The sequence below is a fragment of the Podarcis vaucheri genome (genome assembly GCF_965113315.1).
Source record: "Podarcis vaucheri genome assembly, chromosome: 1".
NCBI lineage: Eukaryota > Metazoa > Chordata > Lepidosauria > Squamata > Lacertidae > Podarcis > Podarcis vaucheri.
Genome location: NC_138759.1, coordinates 6,205,107 through 6,223,627, shown reverse-complemented (window position 1 = coordinate 6,223,627; position 18,521 = coordinate 6,205,107). Strand labels below are relative to the sequence as shown.

At 49.8% G+C, this 18,521-nt stretch overlaps 1 protein-coding gene and 1 long non-coding RNA gene across 3 annotated transcripts in view; one reads left to right on the top strand and one right to left on the bottom strand.

Annotated features, from left to right (window-relative positions):
- Positions 1-11,590, top strand: part of WDHD1 (WD repeat and HMG-box DNA binding protein 1) — a 41,164-nt gene extending 29,574 nt beyond the window's left edge. Inside the window, exons 22-27 of one of the 2 annotated variants that reach the window (XM_082216859.1) lie at positions 696-737; positions 1,415-1,467; positions 1,584-1,742; positions 9,018-9,151; positions 9,297-9,432; positions 10,550-11,590. In XM_082216859.1, the coding sequence (XP_082072985.1) occupies positions 696-737; positions 1,415-1,467; positions 1,584-1,742; positions 9,018-9,151; positions 9,297-9,432; positions 10,550-10,753 (728 nt within the window). In that variant the 3' untranslated portion in view covers positions 10,754-11,590. The remainder of the gene's footprint in view (positions 1-695; positions 738-1,414; positions 1,468-1,583; positions 1,743-9,017; positions 9,152-9,296; positions 9,433-10,549) is intronic. The other variant, XM_082216860.1, reaches the window with a different exon arrangement.
- LOC309531109 overlaps positions 1-18,521 on the bottom strand; it is a 157,119-nt gene that overhangs the window by 92,831 nt on the left and 45,767 nt on the right. The gene's annotated exons all lie outside the window — the stretch shown is intronic.

The following is an 18,521-nucleotide window of genomic DNA, read 5'->3' as shown; positions in this document are numbered from 1 at the left end:
TTTCAAGGAAGGAAAAGCTTGCTTCTCCTTTCCCTCAGTAATCAAAGTAGCAAGTAGGGTCTGTCTTCTGTGTTTTCTAGCTTTTAGCATTTTGTAGCTCACTTACCATCTATTTTGCTTAGCTGATGTTCTTAACTAGGACTATAATACAGTGGTGCCTCGCAAGACGAAACTACCGTATTTTTTGCACCATAACACTCACTTTTTTCCTCCTAAAAAGTAAGGGGAAATGTCTGTGCGTGTTATGGAGGGAATGCCTATGGGTGGCATGCCTACAGATTTTCCTCCTCTTAAAAACTACGTGCGTGTTATGGTCAGGTGCGTGTTATAGAGCGAAAAATACGGTAATCCGTTCCGCGAGTCTCTTCATCTTGCGGTTTTTTTGTCTTGCGAAGCACGGCTATTAGCGGCTTAGCGGCTATTAACGGCTTAGCGGCTTTAAGAAAAAGGAAACAAACTCGCAAGAACTCGCAAGACGTTTCGTCTTGCGAAGCAAGCCCATAGGGAAATTCGTCTTGCGGAAGGACTCAAAAAACGCAAAACCCTTTCGTCTAGCGAGTTTTTCGTCTTGCGAGGCATTCGTCTTGTGGGGCACCACTGTACAGCACTTATTCATGGTTAACCTGGAAGATGCCTCAAATTTCACTCCTCGTGTTTGCACTTACATATACACCATTTGTCATATCTTTCTGAAGGACCTCTGCCAATCTCTGAAAAGGTGTCTGCTCCCAAATCTGGTGAGTCAAAATTATTATTATTTTCTAGGCAAGGAAAAAATATTCATGGTTGTGCCTGTTTATGCAACTTTTGGTGTCAACTGCCCAATTGCAGTTCCTCTCCTTTTGTCAAACAGCATGCTTGCATCCCTTAATTCTGATGTAATAAATTGGAATACTTCCCCTCCAGCTCCCACTGTGCACCCCAAATCAGCTATGAGGAGTTGGGGGATTGCGTGGAGCATGGGGAGAGGTGGCTTCAGGCAAACCTCGTTTTATTGTGTTTTGCTTTATTGTGGTTCGTGGATATTGCTCCTTACCGGGACATGGGTTCCACTTCAGGCAGCCCAGCCAGGGGAAGGAAGCTCCCCGCTGCTGCCCCTCTTCTGGCCATAGGAGTAAACTATGGCTGGAGCTGGGTTTTATTGCAATATTAGCTTTATTGCGATGGTCTGTAACCGAACCTGCAATATCTCTGAGGTGTGCTTATAAATAGAATCCCATGTATACAGCATTGAATACAACCCTAAAAATAAAAAAACACATAACATTAATTAATAAAGCACTTCTGTATAAGCAGGCCCAATTAACTATTGTAAATGAAAACAATTACTGTAGTTCCTTTTCCCAGAGGGAATACACAGTGTTTCCTAAAGGTTTTCATTGGTGTTCTTCTCCCCTATCGCTTCTCTCTCCAGTAACAAAAGCTGCAGTTGTTTCCAGCAGTCAAAAGCGAGTCAATCCCTTCAAGGTGAGAATTTGGTGGTTTTAGTTCACTTCAAATTTTAAGTAAAATGTGTGAAGATTGTCAGAAATCCTGAGCGATGGAAAGTAAGGGGTTTTTTTTTTAATGTTTTGCTCCACTAGGTATCCAGTAGCCAAAAGGATCAACTGGTTCAGCTGGCTAATATAATAGACAACATGACCAAACAGGGCAAGAAAAATTCCATGCCAAACAGCCGAGTGGCTCCAAACAAGAAGAGTCCAGTTATAAAACCGCTGGTTCCTAAGCCAAAGTCAAAGCAGGTGAGCTTCATGTTGACTTTTTTTTTTTTAAAAAAAGATATTTATTAGAGTTTTTTAAAATATAACAATGTAAAAAATAAAAAATAAAAAGATACAAAATACAACACAAAAACAGTTAAAAAACAAATAATTTTCCATAACATATCTTTCTTACGCTTATTTCCCCAGACCTCCTCATACCTCCCTTCTTTGTATTCCACTTCAATTTGTTAGTTCAGCAAATCCTTACCATTAAGCTTTTACCCATTTATAAACCATATAGGTGAGCTTCATGTTGACTTATAGTTGCGTGGTCAAAAAGCTAAGACCCTGGCATGCCTATTGTTTTGTTTTTCAATACAAAGAAACAGGAAGTAGGTGAAGATAAAATACCTACAAACAAACAATAAATGCACACACACACACAAAGCAAAAGAAATGCTGTCTCACTAACTTCTTCTGTCGTAGTTGAATAATGCATTTAAAACTGTTGGCTGGGAGAAAAAATTATCTATAAAGACACCTGTCAGGGGTTCAGAAGCAGAGACGCAGAGAAGGGTGGAAACAGAGAGCGAGGGGGAGGAAGCCGAAGGGAGAATGAGTGATGATGACGACCCGAGATCTCCAAGCCTAAGCAGTGAGTCAGAGGACTCCCAAAAGGGAGCCCCAGTGAGCAGAGCAAGGGGGGGATCCGGGGGGACACCCCAGGAGGAAGGGAACAGAGGAGATTCAGAGAGCAGCAGCTGGAAGTCGGGACCCACGCTCATAACTGAGGGCGGCAGCAGCTGGAAGTCGGGACCCACGCTCAAGACTGAGAGCAGCAGGGAGGAAGGTAGCCAGGCATCGGGTTCCGGAGGCTGTCAGCAGGAGGGAGGGCACGAGTCAGGGGTGGTCACGCCCTCCTCAGAGAGCGAGGCAACGGTTAAGAGGAAAGTAGAGAGTTGGGCGCGCGCGCCAAGTTCAAATGCAGCGGAAGCTGGAGCAGTAAGCAGCCCGGAGAGTGAGCCAGGTCCTAAAGCCCGCCGCAAGGAGGCAGAAGGATCAGGGGGGTCAGCGTCAGAGGAGAGTAGAAGGGAGGAGGCCCAGGGGGGCAGAAGGACCCAGAGACGTAGGGAGAGGCGAAGGAGGTGGAGCAAGGCCAGGGTATTAAGCTGGTGTGCAAGAGGCGGGGACTCAGACGGGTCTTCGCCGACCTAGAGCAGAAGGTGTAGAGCTGCACGCTGCAGTTCGGAAATGAAACCTGTAACTCAATAAAGACTCTTTTAAAGTGGACGCTGTGTGGCGTGGTCCTATGTGAGCTGGGACCTGGTAGCAGCTCTGACAGTAAGACCCGTCTCATCAAAGCTTCAGAAACCTGAAACCTCGCAGCGGGAGCAGAAGCCGCTAGGGGAGGAAGAGGGGTGTCTGTAAGCGAGCTCACAAAGGTTAGCAAGATGACGGAAGAACAGAGGATCTCCGCGCTGCAAGAGGCAGTGACCCAGTTGTCCTCAGAGGTATTGGCTTCCAAGAAACGGGAGGAGGAGACTACAGCCGCCTACAGAGACCTACACGCCAGGTTTGAAATGCTTGTTAAGCAAGGGCAACCGGGACCCAGACCGGAGGGCGTGGGATTGGCACGGAGAGCAGGAGGGCTTGTGGCTCACTTCGATGGGACTTTGCAACAGTACCCTAATTTTAGAGCAGACGTAATGTGCGCACTGCAACTGCTGGCAAAAGACTTTAGAGATGAGGAAGAGAAGGTGGGGTTCATATTGTCCCATTTGCATGGGGATGCCAAAGCCTGGCTGCGCAATTTGTGGAGGGATAAAGATCCGGCGCTTCAGAATGCAGATGCCTTTATCAAAGCGATGGATGCGTGTTTTTTGTCTACTATTGATGTGGATCTTGCCAGACGGGAGATTCATGGACTAAAACAAGGGAGGGCGAGCGTCCGGCAGTATCACGCCCGATTTTTTGCGCTGGTCAGTGCTTTAGAATGGGATCGGGATTCGCCCCCTGTCAGAGACCTCTTCTGGGAGGGTCTAAGTTCAGCGGTTAAGGATGAAATTGCAAGGGGGGAGAGGCCCCGAAGCACGCAGGAGGTGGTCCAAAGGGCGCTGACTGTGGGGGTGAGGCTGGAAGAACGTCCATGGTGCAGAGATGAAGGACGTGGAGGGCGCGAAGCAGCGAGAAGTTTCTCTTTCGTTCCGAGGGAAGCAGCGCGTGCGCAATCCACACCTCCGCCAGGAGGGGGAGGGGAACCGATGGAGGTTGGAGGTGCAAGGGCTCAGTCAGCAGCCAGAGCCCTAGCACCGGCAGCAGTGAAAGCGAAGCCTCCTAGAGGGAACAGGAAGTGTTACATCTGCGAGGATCCAGGCCATTTGGCGAAGGAGTGTCCCCGGAGGCTCCACAAGCACACTGCAGCCTCAGCAATGGTGACTGCAGCAACGCAGCAAGGAGAACCACAGCAGGGAAACGACGATGTCTGGCTGGAGACGGAGGCACTGGGGCCCAGCCAGACGCATCTGTGAAGCAGTCCCCAGCAATCTTGCAACCCACGGATCCCCTCCCACCCAAACCAGTAGTGCAGCTCACAGCATCTCTCCAGCTACCCGACGGCGTCACTATCGAAGTGCCGCTTTCTGTGGATTCTGGAAGCAACGCAGACTTTATAGCGCAGAGCTTTGTGGAGCAGCACGCTATACAGCTATTGCCTGCCACTCTGCCCCTGCAAGTCGTCACAGTGGATGGCAGAGAGTTGCTAGGGGGGCAGGTGGTGAAGCAGACGCCACCGATGGTGATGCGCCTTGGCAACCACAGGGAAGTCATCAGTTTTAATGTCACCCAACTGTCGGACACGCCCATTGTGTTGGGCATGAGTTGGCTGGACAGGCACAGTCCGACACTGGCTTGGTACCAGAGACAACTGATCTTCGGCTCCTCTTATTGCGCAGAACACTGCATCCTGCCCCGACGGGAGGGAGAGGAGGAGGAATCACAACTGCAGTTGGGAACGTTGCAAGCGGTCCCCCACAAATACGCGAGCTTTTTGGAGGTCTTCTGCGAGAAGGAGGCGGACAAGCTACCCCCTCACCGGCCATATGACTGCAAGATTGACCTCCTACCGGGGGCGACGCTGCCGAAGGGGCGGCTATACTCCATGTCTGAAGATGAAATGCAGGAACTCAAACAGTTCATCGAGCATAATCTGGAGCGTGGCTTCATCAGAGAGTCCAAGGCAGTGGGGGGCAGTCCCGTTTTCTTCGTGAAAAAGAAAGACACGCCCCAAAAAAGACTAGTTGTGGACTACCGCCTTTTGAACCAGATGACCAAACCGTCTGATTACCCCATGCCCAGGATTGACGACCTCCTCGCGACGGTGCGCAAGGGACGCGTGTTCACCAAGTTGGACCTGCGAGGGGCGTACAATCTCATCCGCATGCGGGAGGGCGATGAGTGGAAGACGGCCATGTTCACACCGCTGGGCACCTACGAATACAGAGTTATGCCCTTTGGATTACAAAATGGCTCTCACTGTTTTCAAGCTTTTATGCATCACGTGTTGGAGGGACTCCTCTACAAGACATGCGTCTGCTTCCTGGATGACATCCTGATTTTCTCTGACTCGCAGCAAGCTCACGACCGAGACGTGAGGGAGGTGCTCAGCAGGTTGCAACAACATAGACTGTACGCCAAGCTGGAGAAGTGCCAGTTCGACACGACGGAGGTGGATTTCCTGGGATACAAGTTGTCGGACAAGGGGATAGCCATGGACAGCACCAAGGTTCGTGCGGTATTGGATTGGAAAAGCCCGCGCAACCGGAAGGAGGTCCAGCGGTTTGTCGGCTTCGCCAACTTCTATCGCAAGTTTATCAAGGGGTTCGCGATGCAGACGGCAGCAATTACGGACACGCTCAGCTCCAAAAAAAAGAAATTCATCTGGACGGAGCAGGCGGAACAGTCCTTTCAAGCGCTCAAGCATCTCTTCGCATCGGAGAAGCAACTGCTGCATATCGACCCCAGTAAACCGTTGAGGGTAGAGACAGACGCGTCAGACAGAGCCGTGGGAGCTGTCCTGCTGCAGCGAGACCCGCAGGGGGTGTGGCGGCCGGGAGCGTTCTACTCCAGAAAGCTCAGCAAGTCGGAGCAGAACTACACCATCTGGGACAGGGAGTTGCTGGCCATTCATGCAGCTTTCAAGGCGTGGAGGCACTTCCTAATCGGCGCCAAGCACACGGTGCAGGTCTGCACGGACCACAAGAATCTGGAGCACTGGCGCACGGCTCAGTTCCTGAACCAGAGGCAGATACGTTGGGCGGAGTTCTTTGCTGACTTCAATTTCCGAATAGAGTACGTCCCAGGCGACACCAACATCATGGCGGATGCACTGTCCCGAAAACCGCAATACCTAGAAGAGGTGACGCCAGCGGCGGCCATGCACATCTTCGCACCGACGGCGTGGGCGTGTGCCTCAGCTACAGTAGACCTGGATGCGGTGCGACGTGCATTGCGGGACGACTCATTCGCGCAAGACAAGATGGCGGAACTGCTCAGAGGCACGGCTACCACGGACGAGTTCCAGGTGCGGGACGGCTTGCTCCTACGCAAAGGGGCTGTCTATGTACCAGGAGACGACCTTCGCGCCAAGGTACTGCAACAGTTGCACGACGCACCCACGGCCGGTCACTTTGGCACAGAGAAAACGATGGAATTAGTCGCGAGAGACTTCTGGTGGCCCAGGCTGAGAGGAGAGGTCGCGGACTACGTCGCGAGGTGCGACACCTGCCAGAGGGCCAAGCCGGTACACAGACCACCGGCGGGACTGTTAGAACCGCTGCAAACACCGTTTGAACCGTGGGAGAGGGTGGCCCTGGACTTTGTGACGGATTTACCCAACTCGAGAGGCAAGACAGCTGTGCTAGTGGTGGTGGACTTGTTCACCAAGATGGCACATTTCATTCCGTGTGCGAAGGTGGCCACGGCGGAACAAACCGCCAAACTGTTCATAGATCACGTGTTCAAAGTGCATGGCCTGCCACGGTCTATCCTGTCCGACCGCGGACGCCAGTTCATCTCGTCTTTTTGGCAGAAGCTGATGGGTTTTCTAAATGTCAAGGTCAATCTGGCATCAGCAAGACACCCGCAGACCAACGGGCAGGCAGAGAGGGTCAATGCCATCATGCAGCAGTACCTGAGATGCTATGCCAATCAACAGCCTGCGACGTGGGTGGATTACCTGCCGCTAGCCGAGTTCGCTTACAACAACACGAAGCACGTGTCCACAGGAGTGACGCCGTTCTTTGCCAACAATGGGAGGAATCCCAGAACCTTCCCGGGACTGGAGAGAGTGGGGGAAGGAGAACCACAGACGGCGGACGCGTTCGCGTCAGAGCTGCAGGCGGTCCACGATCAACTCAGACGGCAGCTGGAGCTAGCTAAGCACGCCTACAAGGTGCAAGCTGACAAGCACAGGCGGGTTGGCGAAGTGATCCAAGTGGGAGACTGGGTCTGGTTGGCAGCCCACGCAGTGCCGACCAGGTCGCTTGCCAAGAAGAAGTTGGGGCACAAGCAGATCGGTCCGTACCAAGTCGAAGCGCAGATCAACCCGGTAGCCTTCCGACTGGCGCTGCCGGAGGGTTCCAGAATGCATCCGGTGTTCCACAGGTCGGTGCTCACTCCCTACAAGGCACCTCACAGGTTCCAGGAGCCAGGGACGGCGCCAAGTCCGCTCCGGGAACGGACGGAGACGCGGGAGGTGAAGCACCAGGACCACATCAACGAGGTCACGGAGATTTTGGACTCCAGATGGGGGGAAGAGGGAGTCGAATACCTCTTAGCCAGAGAGGGCACCCGGGCCAGCGCCAATAGCTGGGTACCAGACTACGCTTTGGAGGAACCCCTGCTCAAGGACGAGTTTCATGCCCTCTTCCCACACAAACCCATGCCAGCGAGCTTCTTCGACGACTGGTTGTTCACACCCACACTTTCTTCCAGCACGTTCCATGGATTCGACTCAGAAGGGGAACCCGCACGGAGCACCCGTTCCCCAGAAGGTTCACCGGCAGGTTCGGCATCAGGCAACTCGTATTGGTGGGACGATCGACCAGAGGAGCGATGGCGCAGGAAGTGGCTGGAGATGCCAGGTCGAGCGACCGACGCAGAGACTGACATGGACGTGTTCGGGGAGGACCTCGGGTTCGAGCACGGCGGTACAGAGATGGAAGAGCAACAAGTCAACGTCGACGACCGCGAGGGGGAAGACTCGGAGGTCTTCAGTTGGCGGCCACCCACGGGGAGCGACCTGTATCCAGCATTCCCTCCCATGATGATGGAGCGCCCAGCACCCACACCTGACAGCGGGGAGGGGGGAAGGGGGGGCTTCGAGGGGGGGATGGATGTCAGGGGTTCAGAAGCAGAGACGCAGAGAAGGGTGGAAACAGAGAGCGAGGGGGAGGAAGCCGAAGGGAGAATGAGTGATGATGACGACCCGAGATCTCCAAGCCTAAGCAGTGAGTCAGAGGACTCCCAAAAGGGAGCCCCAGTGAGCAGAGCAAGGGGGGGATCCGGGGGGACACCCCAGGAGGAAGGGAACAGAGGAGATTCAGAGAGCAGCAGCTGGAAGTCGGGACCCACGCTCATAACTGAGGGCGGCAGCAGCTGGAAGTCGGGACCCACGCTCAAGACTGAGAGCAGCAGGGAGGAAGGTAGCCAGGCATCGGGTTCCGGAGGCTGTCAGCAGGAGGGAGGGCACGAGTCAGGGGTGGTCACGCCCTCCTCAGAGAGCGAGGCAACGGTTAAGAGGAAAGTAGAGAGTTGGGCGCGCGCGCCAAGTTCAAATGCAGCGGAAGCTGGAGCAGTAAGCAGCCCGGAGAGTGAGCCAGGTCCTAAAGCCCGCCGCAAGGAGGCAGAAGGATCAGGGGGGTCAGCGTCAGAGGAGAGTAGAAGGGAGGAGGCCCAGGGGGGCAGAAGGACCCAGAGACGTAGGGAGAGGCGAAGGAGGTGGAGCAAGGCCAGGGTATTAAGCTGGTGTGCAAGAGGCGGGGACTCAGACGGGTCTTCGCCGACCTAGAGCAGAAGGTGTAGAGCTGCACGCTGCAGTTCGGAAATGAAACCTGTAACTCAATAAAGACTCTTTTAAAGTGGACGCTGTGTGGCGTGGTCCTATGTGAGCTGGGACCTGGTAGCAGCTCTGACAACACCCTTTCAAGGGAAATGTTTTAACATCAAGAGATGGGCGCCCAGAGTATTTTACGGTCTGAAATGCATAAATAATACATGTTCGCTGTGAATTTTAGGAATCTGTATCTAATTGTATAGGCTGCAGCAGCTGCATTTTTCCAACCCCGAACACCTAGCACTGAAAAGAAGAACATAGATGAGAGAGGAGGGGGAACTGAAGCACCCCCACCTGAACCACCTCAGACTCCGACTGAGAACAGTGACAATAAAAGGTCAGTGTCCCAGGAAGGCAGTCCCTGCCTTTCCCGTTGCCATTGTGGGGTGGCTAATCCAGAAAGCTCCCTGGGCGTTCCAAAAGTTCCGCTGCAGAACATTTCAGAATCCCTTCCTTTTCTTCTTCTTCCTCCTTTTTTCAAGGCCAAAGACTGGGTTCCAGATGTGGCTCGACGAGAACAGAAGCTGCATTGGGGCAGATAATCCTCATTTTGAAGAAACTGAGATAATAAAAGAAGGCATGAGTCGATTCAGAAATCTGTCTGCTGAAGAAAGGATGGTAATGGAGTTCCCCCATGGAATGTTCATTTGCTTCTTCTATAGAAATCCTTCCCCCGCCCCCCTGTTTCCTTTCCCCGTTCCTGGGTTCTGCGGCTTTTCCATTGCCTGCTCCAGCATTGCTACCATGCCCCAGAATGAATGAACTTGGAGGTAGCTGCGTGAAGCATTAATCTGCATGTTTGGCACAGTATGGCCTATGTTGTGCCACGCCAGGTGTGTAGAAGCTCAGACCCTTCAGATGCTGCTGAACTACAACTCCCATCAGCCCCTGCAGGCATGGGGGTGGGGTAGCTAATGTCGCAGAAGACGTAATCAGGATTCAATGTGACTTTAGCAGAATGGAGAACTGGGCCTAAGCTAACCAAATGAATTTCCGTAGGAACAACTGTAAGGCATGAAGAACCAGCTACACAAATAAAAGATGGGGGACACCTGGCTTGCCACTAGTAAATGTGAAAAGGATCTTGGGGTCTTGGCAGACCACAAGCTTAACATGAGTCAACAGTGTGAAATCACCCAGGGAGCTTTCATAGTAGAGATCTGAACCTGTGTCTCTCCAGGTCTAGTTCAGTGCTAATCACTACAACATGCTAACTATAATATTTGCACTGCACCCCCCTGATCAACATCTCCCCATCTTTGCTGCAGTTGGAAATCTGGTCTAGGGGTGATGCCTTGAGAGAAGCCAGGATGCAGCAGCCAGGCTCTTCTGATCTTATTTTGTTAGGATTCAGTGCTGGTGAAGAAGTATCCCATTCCACAGAATCCAGTGACACTTTCCCACTCCTGCACTTTACCTCTGAATAGCTGAATAATGGCAAATCCCTGCTACATTAGTTAATTGGTTTCCTCCCCTACCAGTGTGGTGTAGTGGTTAAGAGCGGTAGTCTCATAATCTGGGGAGCCGGGTTTGAGTCTCCGCTCCTCCACATGCAGCTGCTGGGTGACCTTGGGCTAGTCACACTTCTCTGAAGTCTCTCAGCCCCACTCACCTCACAGAGTGTTTGTTGTGGGGGAGGAAGGGAAAGGAGAATGTCAGCCACTTTGAGACTCCTTAAAGGGAGTGAAAGGCGGGATATCAAATCCAAACTCCTCTTCTTCTTCTTCTGCCCTAGGTTTGGACCGAGAAAGCCAAAGGAAAAGAAGCTGGCGATTCGTCGGAAGGGAAAAAGCGGAAGCGCTTGGAAGTTGTTAACAGTGATGGGCAAGAAGGCCAAGGGAAAAAATCAAAGGAGGACACAAGCTCGGTCACAAAACCCAGTTCCATTCAGGAGTCTGCCATCGCAAAGCTATCAGCATTTGCCTTTAAGCAGAGATAAACCAGTTTGTGCTTTTCTAAGGGTACCCTGTGGGTTAACTTTAACCTATTGTTTGAACCAGCCTCCAAACAGGTGTTGCCCTTTTTATGTCATGCCACACATTTAGTTGGTCCCAGTAAGCCAAATCCAAATATTCCTGGCATGAGACCTGTTATTTCAATAGTGCACCGTGTTTCCTTTGGGACTGCACCATGGCAGTAGAAAGCGGCTATGGCCAAGGAGAAAAGGCAGAGAGTCCGTTCCATAGATGTCCACTGTTCCTGCTTGACACTGTTCTTCTGACCTTCTGTTTTCCACTACTTCTTTGTTGCTTTTCCTTTTTAAGTTACAGAATGTGTGAAAGCCTTTGTTAGGCTCTGGCACTTTGGGGGTTTGCCTGTCCTGCAACGACAGCCTTGTGAGCTTTTGACTTGACTCACCATGTGCTGATAGGTGAGCGGAGAACAGTGGAGCCATCATGCAACCCCATTTCCCACCCAGCCATGTTGAAGAAGAATCTTTCACCCCACACCCATCTGGTTTGTGTAACTTTCCCCCTGATCTACGTAGGAAAGGAATGTAGGAGAGACTTGTCTCTTAGGCTGGGGTAGCTAGCGCAGTGCCCTCCAAATGTTGCGGGACTACCCATTGGCCCCATCTAGCCTAGCCAGTGATCGGGGATGATGGGTGTTGTAGTCCAACAACTTCTGGAGGGCATCAAATTAAATACTCCTGCCTTAGGCATGTGAGCATCATCGGGTATATCTGAGTTCTGCATAGCAAATGTTTTTCTTCCAAATGCTGGAATTTTTGTATTTTTATGTAATGGTTCTGCTAAATAAAGTGGTGACATTTGTATATCTTCTTGTTGTTGTTTAGTCGTTTAGTCGTGTCCGACTCTTCGTGACCCCATGGACCAGAACACGCCAGGTACTACTGTCTTCCACTGCCTCCCGCAGTTTGGTCAAACTCATGCTGGTAGCTTTGAGAACACTGTCCAACCATCTCGTCCTCTGTCGTGCCCTTCTCCTTGTGCCCTCCATCTTTCCCAACATCAGGGTCTTTTCCAGGGAGTCTTCTCTTCTCCTGAGGTGGCCAAAGTATTGAAGCCTCAGCTTCAGGATCTGTCCTTCCAGTGAGCACTCAGGGCTGATTTCCTTCAGAATGGATCAGTTTGATCTTCTTGCAGTCCATGGGACTCTCAAGAGTCTCCTCCAGCACCATAATTCAAAAGCATCCATTCTTTGGCGATCAGCCTTCTTTATGGTCCAGCTCTCATTTCCATACATCACTACTGGGAAAACCAGAGCTTTAACTAGACGGACCTTTGTTGGCAAGGTGATGTCTCTGCTTTTTAAGATGCTGTCTTGTATATCTTAGTTGATGCATACTTTGTTTTCACTTATCTCAGATGCTAGTTTTATATTTGTGTAGGTCTATTTTGTCCCCTCTAACTTAACTGATGAGAGGACAAATGCTTCTCCCCTCCCCTCATACGTCACTTCAGCTCCCAGCACTTTGGAGCCCTGGAGAGGAAGGACCTTGAGCCTACAGAACAGGAATGAGGAACTTGTGCCCCTCTAAATAGTTCTGGACTCACAACTCCCATCATCCCTAGGTCCCTTGGCCATGCTAGCTGGGGCTGCTGGGAGTTGGCGTCTAACAACATCTGGAGGGAAATGGGCTTCCCATCCCTGTGCAGTAAGGCATAACCACTTTTAACCTTGCCACAGCCAAGTTGATGATAGCCAAAGAAGCCGTTATCACAGCCATTGTTATAGTAAACTCTGTTGGACTCAATAAATTCACTAATTCATTAGAAGGATACTGTGATCTAAGTATGAAATTGAATAATCGATCCAAGGATAACAGTGCCCCGAGGTAAATGAGCAAAGAGATGCAGGAGCACGGCTGTCCTGAATTGCAAATCAAAAGACTGTCCTTCCCCATCCCACTTTCATTCAGAGGCATTTGGAGAGAGCTGCAATTTTAAGAAAGCAAGGGGACGGTTTGCTAGTCTTAATGGACTGGATAAAAATGGACTGCGAGCCAGGGATGTCTAGTTCGGAGCTCAGGCATTCAGCAAATGGCTTGCCTAAGGTTGCCAATCTCTGCATCTGTAGCCCTTTCATTTTGGAATTAAAAAATATGCTGAACTGCCTTGCAGGGCTACCTTAAAGATTACGGAGGCAGCTTATGTAGAAAAGCTCTTAAGGTTCTTCATACATGATAAAGTCTGGTTGTGAATCCACAGCAGTGACCAGAGGAGGAATGACCAAGCCCCTATTGTTTGCCTTCAGCATCTGATAACCCAAGGTATGCTTCTTCTGAGTATGAAAGTTCTGTATATTGTTTGGGTCTATTCTTGGATATTAGCCATCTTATCCATGAAGCCAAGCTCCATGCGGAAATTAAGCATTCACCCAGGTTTTAGGGGTGCAGATTCTCTGACCCACACCCTCCCGATAGCTGCACTTTGAGTTTTTAAACCACTGGGGTTGCTTCCATGTTAACTTCTTTTTTTGGGAATCTGCTGTCATTTGTTCACTTGTTTTTTATGAAACATCCAGACGATGCTGTCAGTCTGCTCCACTCTGGGGTTTGCATTCCTTATCTGGACCTGTGATTGAATGCTGATGCTTTTCTGTAAGCAGTGAGATTTAGTTCTTCTCTATCTGTGCCTAGGTAAAGGTAAAGGGACCCCTGACCATTAGGTCCAGTCGTGACCGACTCTGGGGTTACGGTGCTCATCTCGCTTTATTGGCCGAGGGAGCCGGCGTACAGCTTCTAGGTCATGTGGCCAGCATGACTAAGCCGCTTCTGGCGAACCAGAGCAGCGCACAGAAATGCTGTTTACCTTCCCGCCAAAGCGGTACCTATTTATCTACTTGCACTTTGACGTGCTTTCGAACTGCTAGGTGGGCAGGAGCTGGGACAGAGAAACGGGAGCTCACCCCGTCGCGGGGATTCGAACCACCGACCTTCTGATCAACAAGTCCTAGGCTCTGTGGTTTAACCCACAGCGCCACTCGCGTCCTTAATCTGTGCCTATGATGAAACACTAAAAGCAGGACTTCCAGATATGTGCAACTTGGCTAATTGACTGCTTTCACCACCTCATTGTGAGTTACATCTGGGGGATAAGTGAAGAGTTTCCCAATAATTAGCCTCTTTTAATTACCCCAGTGTTCATTTCTGTTTCCAAGAGGGAGCCTTTAATGACTGCTCAATTAAAGCCCCCCACCCCAGACAAATCAACAGGCAGCATTGAAACAGGCTGAACCTGCAAACAAGATTATAATTAATTCTAGCGAGGAGCTTAGCTGCATGCAGTTTACATAATTGTGAGCAACTACAGTGATACCTTGGGTTGCGAACAGGATCTGTTCCGGAGCCCCGTTCGCAACATGAGCAGAACGCAACCCGCTTCTGCGCATGCGTGCGACGTCATTTTGCACGTCTGCGCGAGCGGCAAAACCCGGAAGTAACACTTTCCGGTACTTCTGGGTCGCCGCGGGACGCAACCTGAAAACGCACAACCTGAAGCAAACGTAACAAGAGATATGACTGTATTCTGGAAGGCTCTTGGCCATGGGGAAGTACATAAAAATGTATTGTGTTTAGTGCTGTGTGGAAGTCCTGTTTTAATTCAGCTTCCATCTAATTGCTGGTAAGCAACACCCCTGCATAGAATATTGGAATTGATGGGATCTCAAAAGGTCATCCAGCTGAAGCAGAATGGCCTCTTCTACAACATTCCTGAAAGGTGGCACCCCAGTCTGGAAGGAGAGTCCACTTCTTTCCAAGTTTGCTGCATTGTCTAGCTAGCTGACACCCCTTCAGATATCTGAAGGGTGTTTATCCTGTCACTTTTAAATTGCATTTTCTCTTGGCTAAACAACTCTCTTAAGATTTCCTCCCAGGAAGCTCCCTTAGCACATTCTTCCCTGGACGCTAGAGGATTCCAGCATGTAAATAAACCTAAGCTTTTTCATGGAGAGCAGGGCGGGGAGAGGACTTTGCATTATCTGAAGCTCACTGTTTGGCTTTGCAGATGTGTTGAAATCTGGGGACACGGCCTTCTGTTTATTGATTAAACAAGATGTAATACCTGGCCTTAGGGCAACCTTTGCCCTGACCCTAGGCTTAATAGTTTATCTGTTACAACATACCATCCTTGCCGTGGATCACAAAGCTGGAGAAATTGATTACACGCACTGAAAAAAAAGTTAGAAGTAAAGAATGTGGAGACTCGCGTCAAGCAACATAACATACAGAAGAAGAAGAGTTTGGATTTGATATCCCGCTTTATCACTACCCTAAGGAGTCTCAAAGTGGCTAACAATCTCCTTTCCCTTAGCAATCTTAGCAAACAGGTGATGCACAGTGTTCTGGGTATCTTTTACGGAAAGGTCCTTGCTGGTGGGAGCACCGCATCTATGAAATAGCCTCCCAAGAAAGACTCACCTAGTGTCTTCTCTATGGTCTTCTCAGCCCTGGAGAACATTGACCCAGGCCTTTTTATTTGGGGAGAGCACAGGCAGAAGAAGAAGAAGAGTTTGGATTTGATATCCCGCCTTTCACTCCCCTTCAGGAGTCTCAAAGCGGCTAACATTCTCCTTTTCCCTTCCTCCCCCACAACAAACACTCTGTGAGGTGAGTGAGGCTGAGAGACTTCAAAGAAGTGTGACTGGCCCAAGGTCACCCAGCAGCTGCATGTGGAGGAGCGGAGACGTAATCTGGGGAACCGGGTTCGCGAGACTACCGCTCTTAACCACTACCTCACACTGGCATCTGCATCAGCCCAGCCGGACACCTTCATCTGCCCCAGCTGCAACAAAACATGTCTCTACAGCCACAGCAGGCGCTGTAACTCTTCAATGATTTGACTTCTCCCCCAAAGGTGCACTCCTCCACTGTCTCCCAAGACATACGGATGCCAACCAACAGTTACAAAGCACTTAATGTTACAGATAGGTAGCCGTGTTGGTCTGCCATAGTCAAAATAAAAAAAATTCCTTCCAGTAGCACCTTAAAGACCAACTAAGTTAGTTCTTGGTATGAGCTTTCGTGTGCATGCACACTTCTTCAGATACTTCTTCGTATCTGAAGAAGTGTGCATGCACACAAAAGCTCATACCAAGAACTAACTTAGTTGGTCTTTAAGGTGCTACTGGAAGGAATTTTTTTATTTAAAGCACTTAATGGTTTCTATATTTTGGAAATCTCTCTGTCTCCACACTGTATTCAGACAGCTCTTAAGGTACTATAGCCAAATTTGGAGATTGCGGAGCAGGATTCGGTCTATGGACGCCATTGGGTGCCATTTTGAACCAAGATGGCAGACCAAACCTTTCAAAACAACATTGATTAGGACACCTAAAATATGGTAACTGTCATGTTCCTGAGTCACACCATCGGCGCATCTATTCCAAAGCAGATGTTCTGCCACTGAGATACATTCCTACCCCATAGTTATGGCTTAGGGTGGCACCCATAATTTCTGCAACAATTTTGCTACACAAAATTATCTTCGGCTCATTGTGAGGCTAGGAGAGTTGGACCGGTGACCATGTATGCAGAGCTGGATGTGGTACACAAAAGGGACTCCTGAAATTATTGGGGAGAAAGGAGAATTCTCAGCAGAATAGGCTTATAAAAATTGAGACTCTCTTCACTTTGGGGGGGGGGATGATGATGGAGAGAGGCTACGAACCTCCCTGAATTACTTGCACATGTCATCAGTACATCCTTTGCACCACATACACTTCATACAGATCTCTTGTTTTGAGTAAAAATGCATTTAAAGTAGTTGAAATGTTGCAATATTTATGTTGTTTTGATTCTCCTCTGGCTTCTGTAGACTTAAAAGAAATCTACAATATTTTCAAAATGTTCTTTGCAACTATCCTCTGGAGTAGAACTCTTTTCACCATGGTGATGATGATTAAAAGAAGACTTTATAATAGTTTATAATTAACAAGGAAACAAAGATTCCTCAGGCTAAGGAAATGGGCTTCATCTTGTGTTGAAAGTTGCATGTGTCATTTTGCTGTTACAGCCCTGATGGTGATGGTGCTACCCCTGCCCTCCCCATTGGATCTTTGTTCTCTCTATCTGGGATTCTGCAAACACCACCCCTGAGCACTGAGCTGCCCATTCTGTTTTCTCTTTTGTTTTGAATGATCTTCTTTGGCGATCACTCATAGCCAAGTAAGGTTGTCTTCCATGAACACGGTCTTAGCAGTGTGTCTGTAAGTGAGTGTGGAGGCCAGTTCTGGACCCACACATCCTTCCACAGTGGGGACATAGGTTTCCGGGCAGGAGTTCATTACGGAGAGGGTTTGCCAAGTGTGCCTTCCTCTTACTACGTTTCTCCCTTTTGTCCTGACTTCGAGCGTCTTCAAAGTCCATGACACCTTTGGAAAAGGCTGTTCTCCAATTGGAGCACTTGCAGGCCAGTGTTTCCCAGTTGTTGGTGTTTATACTACATTTTTGGATGGACGCGGGTGGCGCTGTGGGTTAAACCACAGAGCCTAGGACTTGCCGATCAGAAGGTGGGCAGTTCAAATCCCTGGGACGGGGTGAGCTCCCGTTGCTCGGTCCCTGCTCCTGCCAACCAAGCAGTTCGAAAGCGCGTCAAAGTGCAAGTAGATAAATAGGTACCGCTCCAGCGAGAAGGTAAACGGCGTTTCCGTGTGCTGCTCTGGTTCACCAGAAGTGGCTTAGTCATGCTGGCCACATGTCCTGGAAGCTGTTTGCCAGCTCCCTCGGCCAATAAAGCAAGATGAGTGCCGCAACCCCAGAGTCGGCCACGACTGGACCTAATGGTCAGGGGTCCTTATACTACATTTTTAAAGATTTCCATTGAGAGAGTCTTTAAACCTCTTTTGCTGACCACCAGCATTACGCTTTCCATGTTCGGAATAGAGTAGTTGCTTTGGAAGACGATCATCAGGCATCTGCACAACATGACCAGTCCAGTGAAATTGATGTTGAAGAATCATCGCTTCCACACTGGTGATCTTTCCTTCTTCCAGTACACTGGCTTCGCTCACAAGGATCATAGGAACGTGCAAGCCCATTCACCACGACAAGGTGATGATTCAGCGAGCGAGGTTTTGAATGATACCAGGTGCCCAAAAGGGACAAAGAGGAAATGAGTCACCAAAGCGTATTTATGACATATTTTCCTTACCCAGGCCCTTATCTCCTCGACAACTAACAATTTCCTCTGTTCCATTTGGCAGCAGGAATACTGACCACTGAGCTAAAAGAGCTCTGCAGGGAAGAGGCAAAAAAGCAGTGGAAAAAAACAAAACAAAAAACAAAGCACACAGAAGAAGAAGAAGAAGAGTTTGGATTTGATATCCTGCTTTATCACTACCCTAAGGAGTCTCAAAGCGGCTAACAATCTCCTTTCCCTTCCTCCCCCACAACAAACACTCTGTGAGGTGAGTGGGGCTGAGAGACTTCAAAGAAGTGTGACTGGCCCAAGGTCACCCAGCAGCTGCATGTGGAGGAGCGGAGATGCGAACCCAGTTCCCCAGATTATGAGACTACTGCTCTTAACCACTACACCACACTGGCTCTCCGGCTTCAAAAGTAGTGGAACTACCTGGTGCAATCTTCCTTCCTATTACAGTGTTAGAATGGGTTGAGAGGGTTAAACCTCACGCCCAGTGACAGCTACCAACCTAGATATGGCTGAGGAGGGACACTGTGTGCCTGTCTCCATGGGAGAGAAAGTGTGACTGCATCTATATCTGCACTGTGTGGCCTTGCCAAT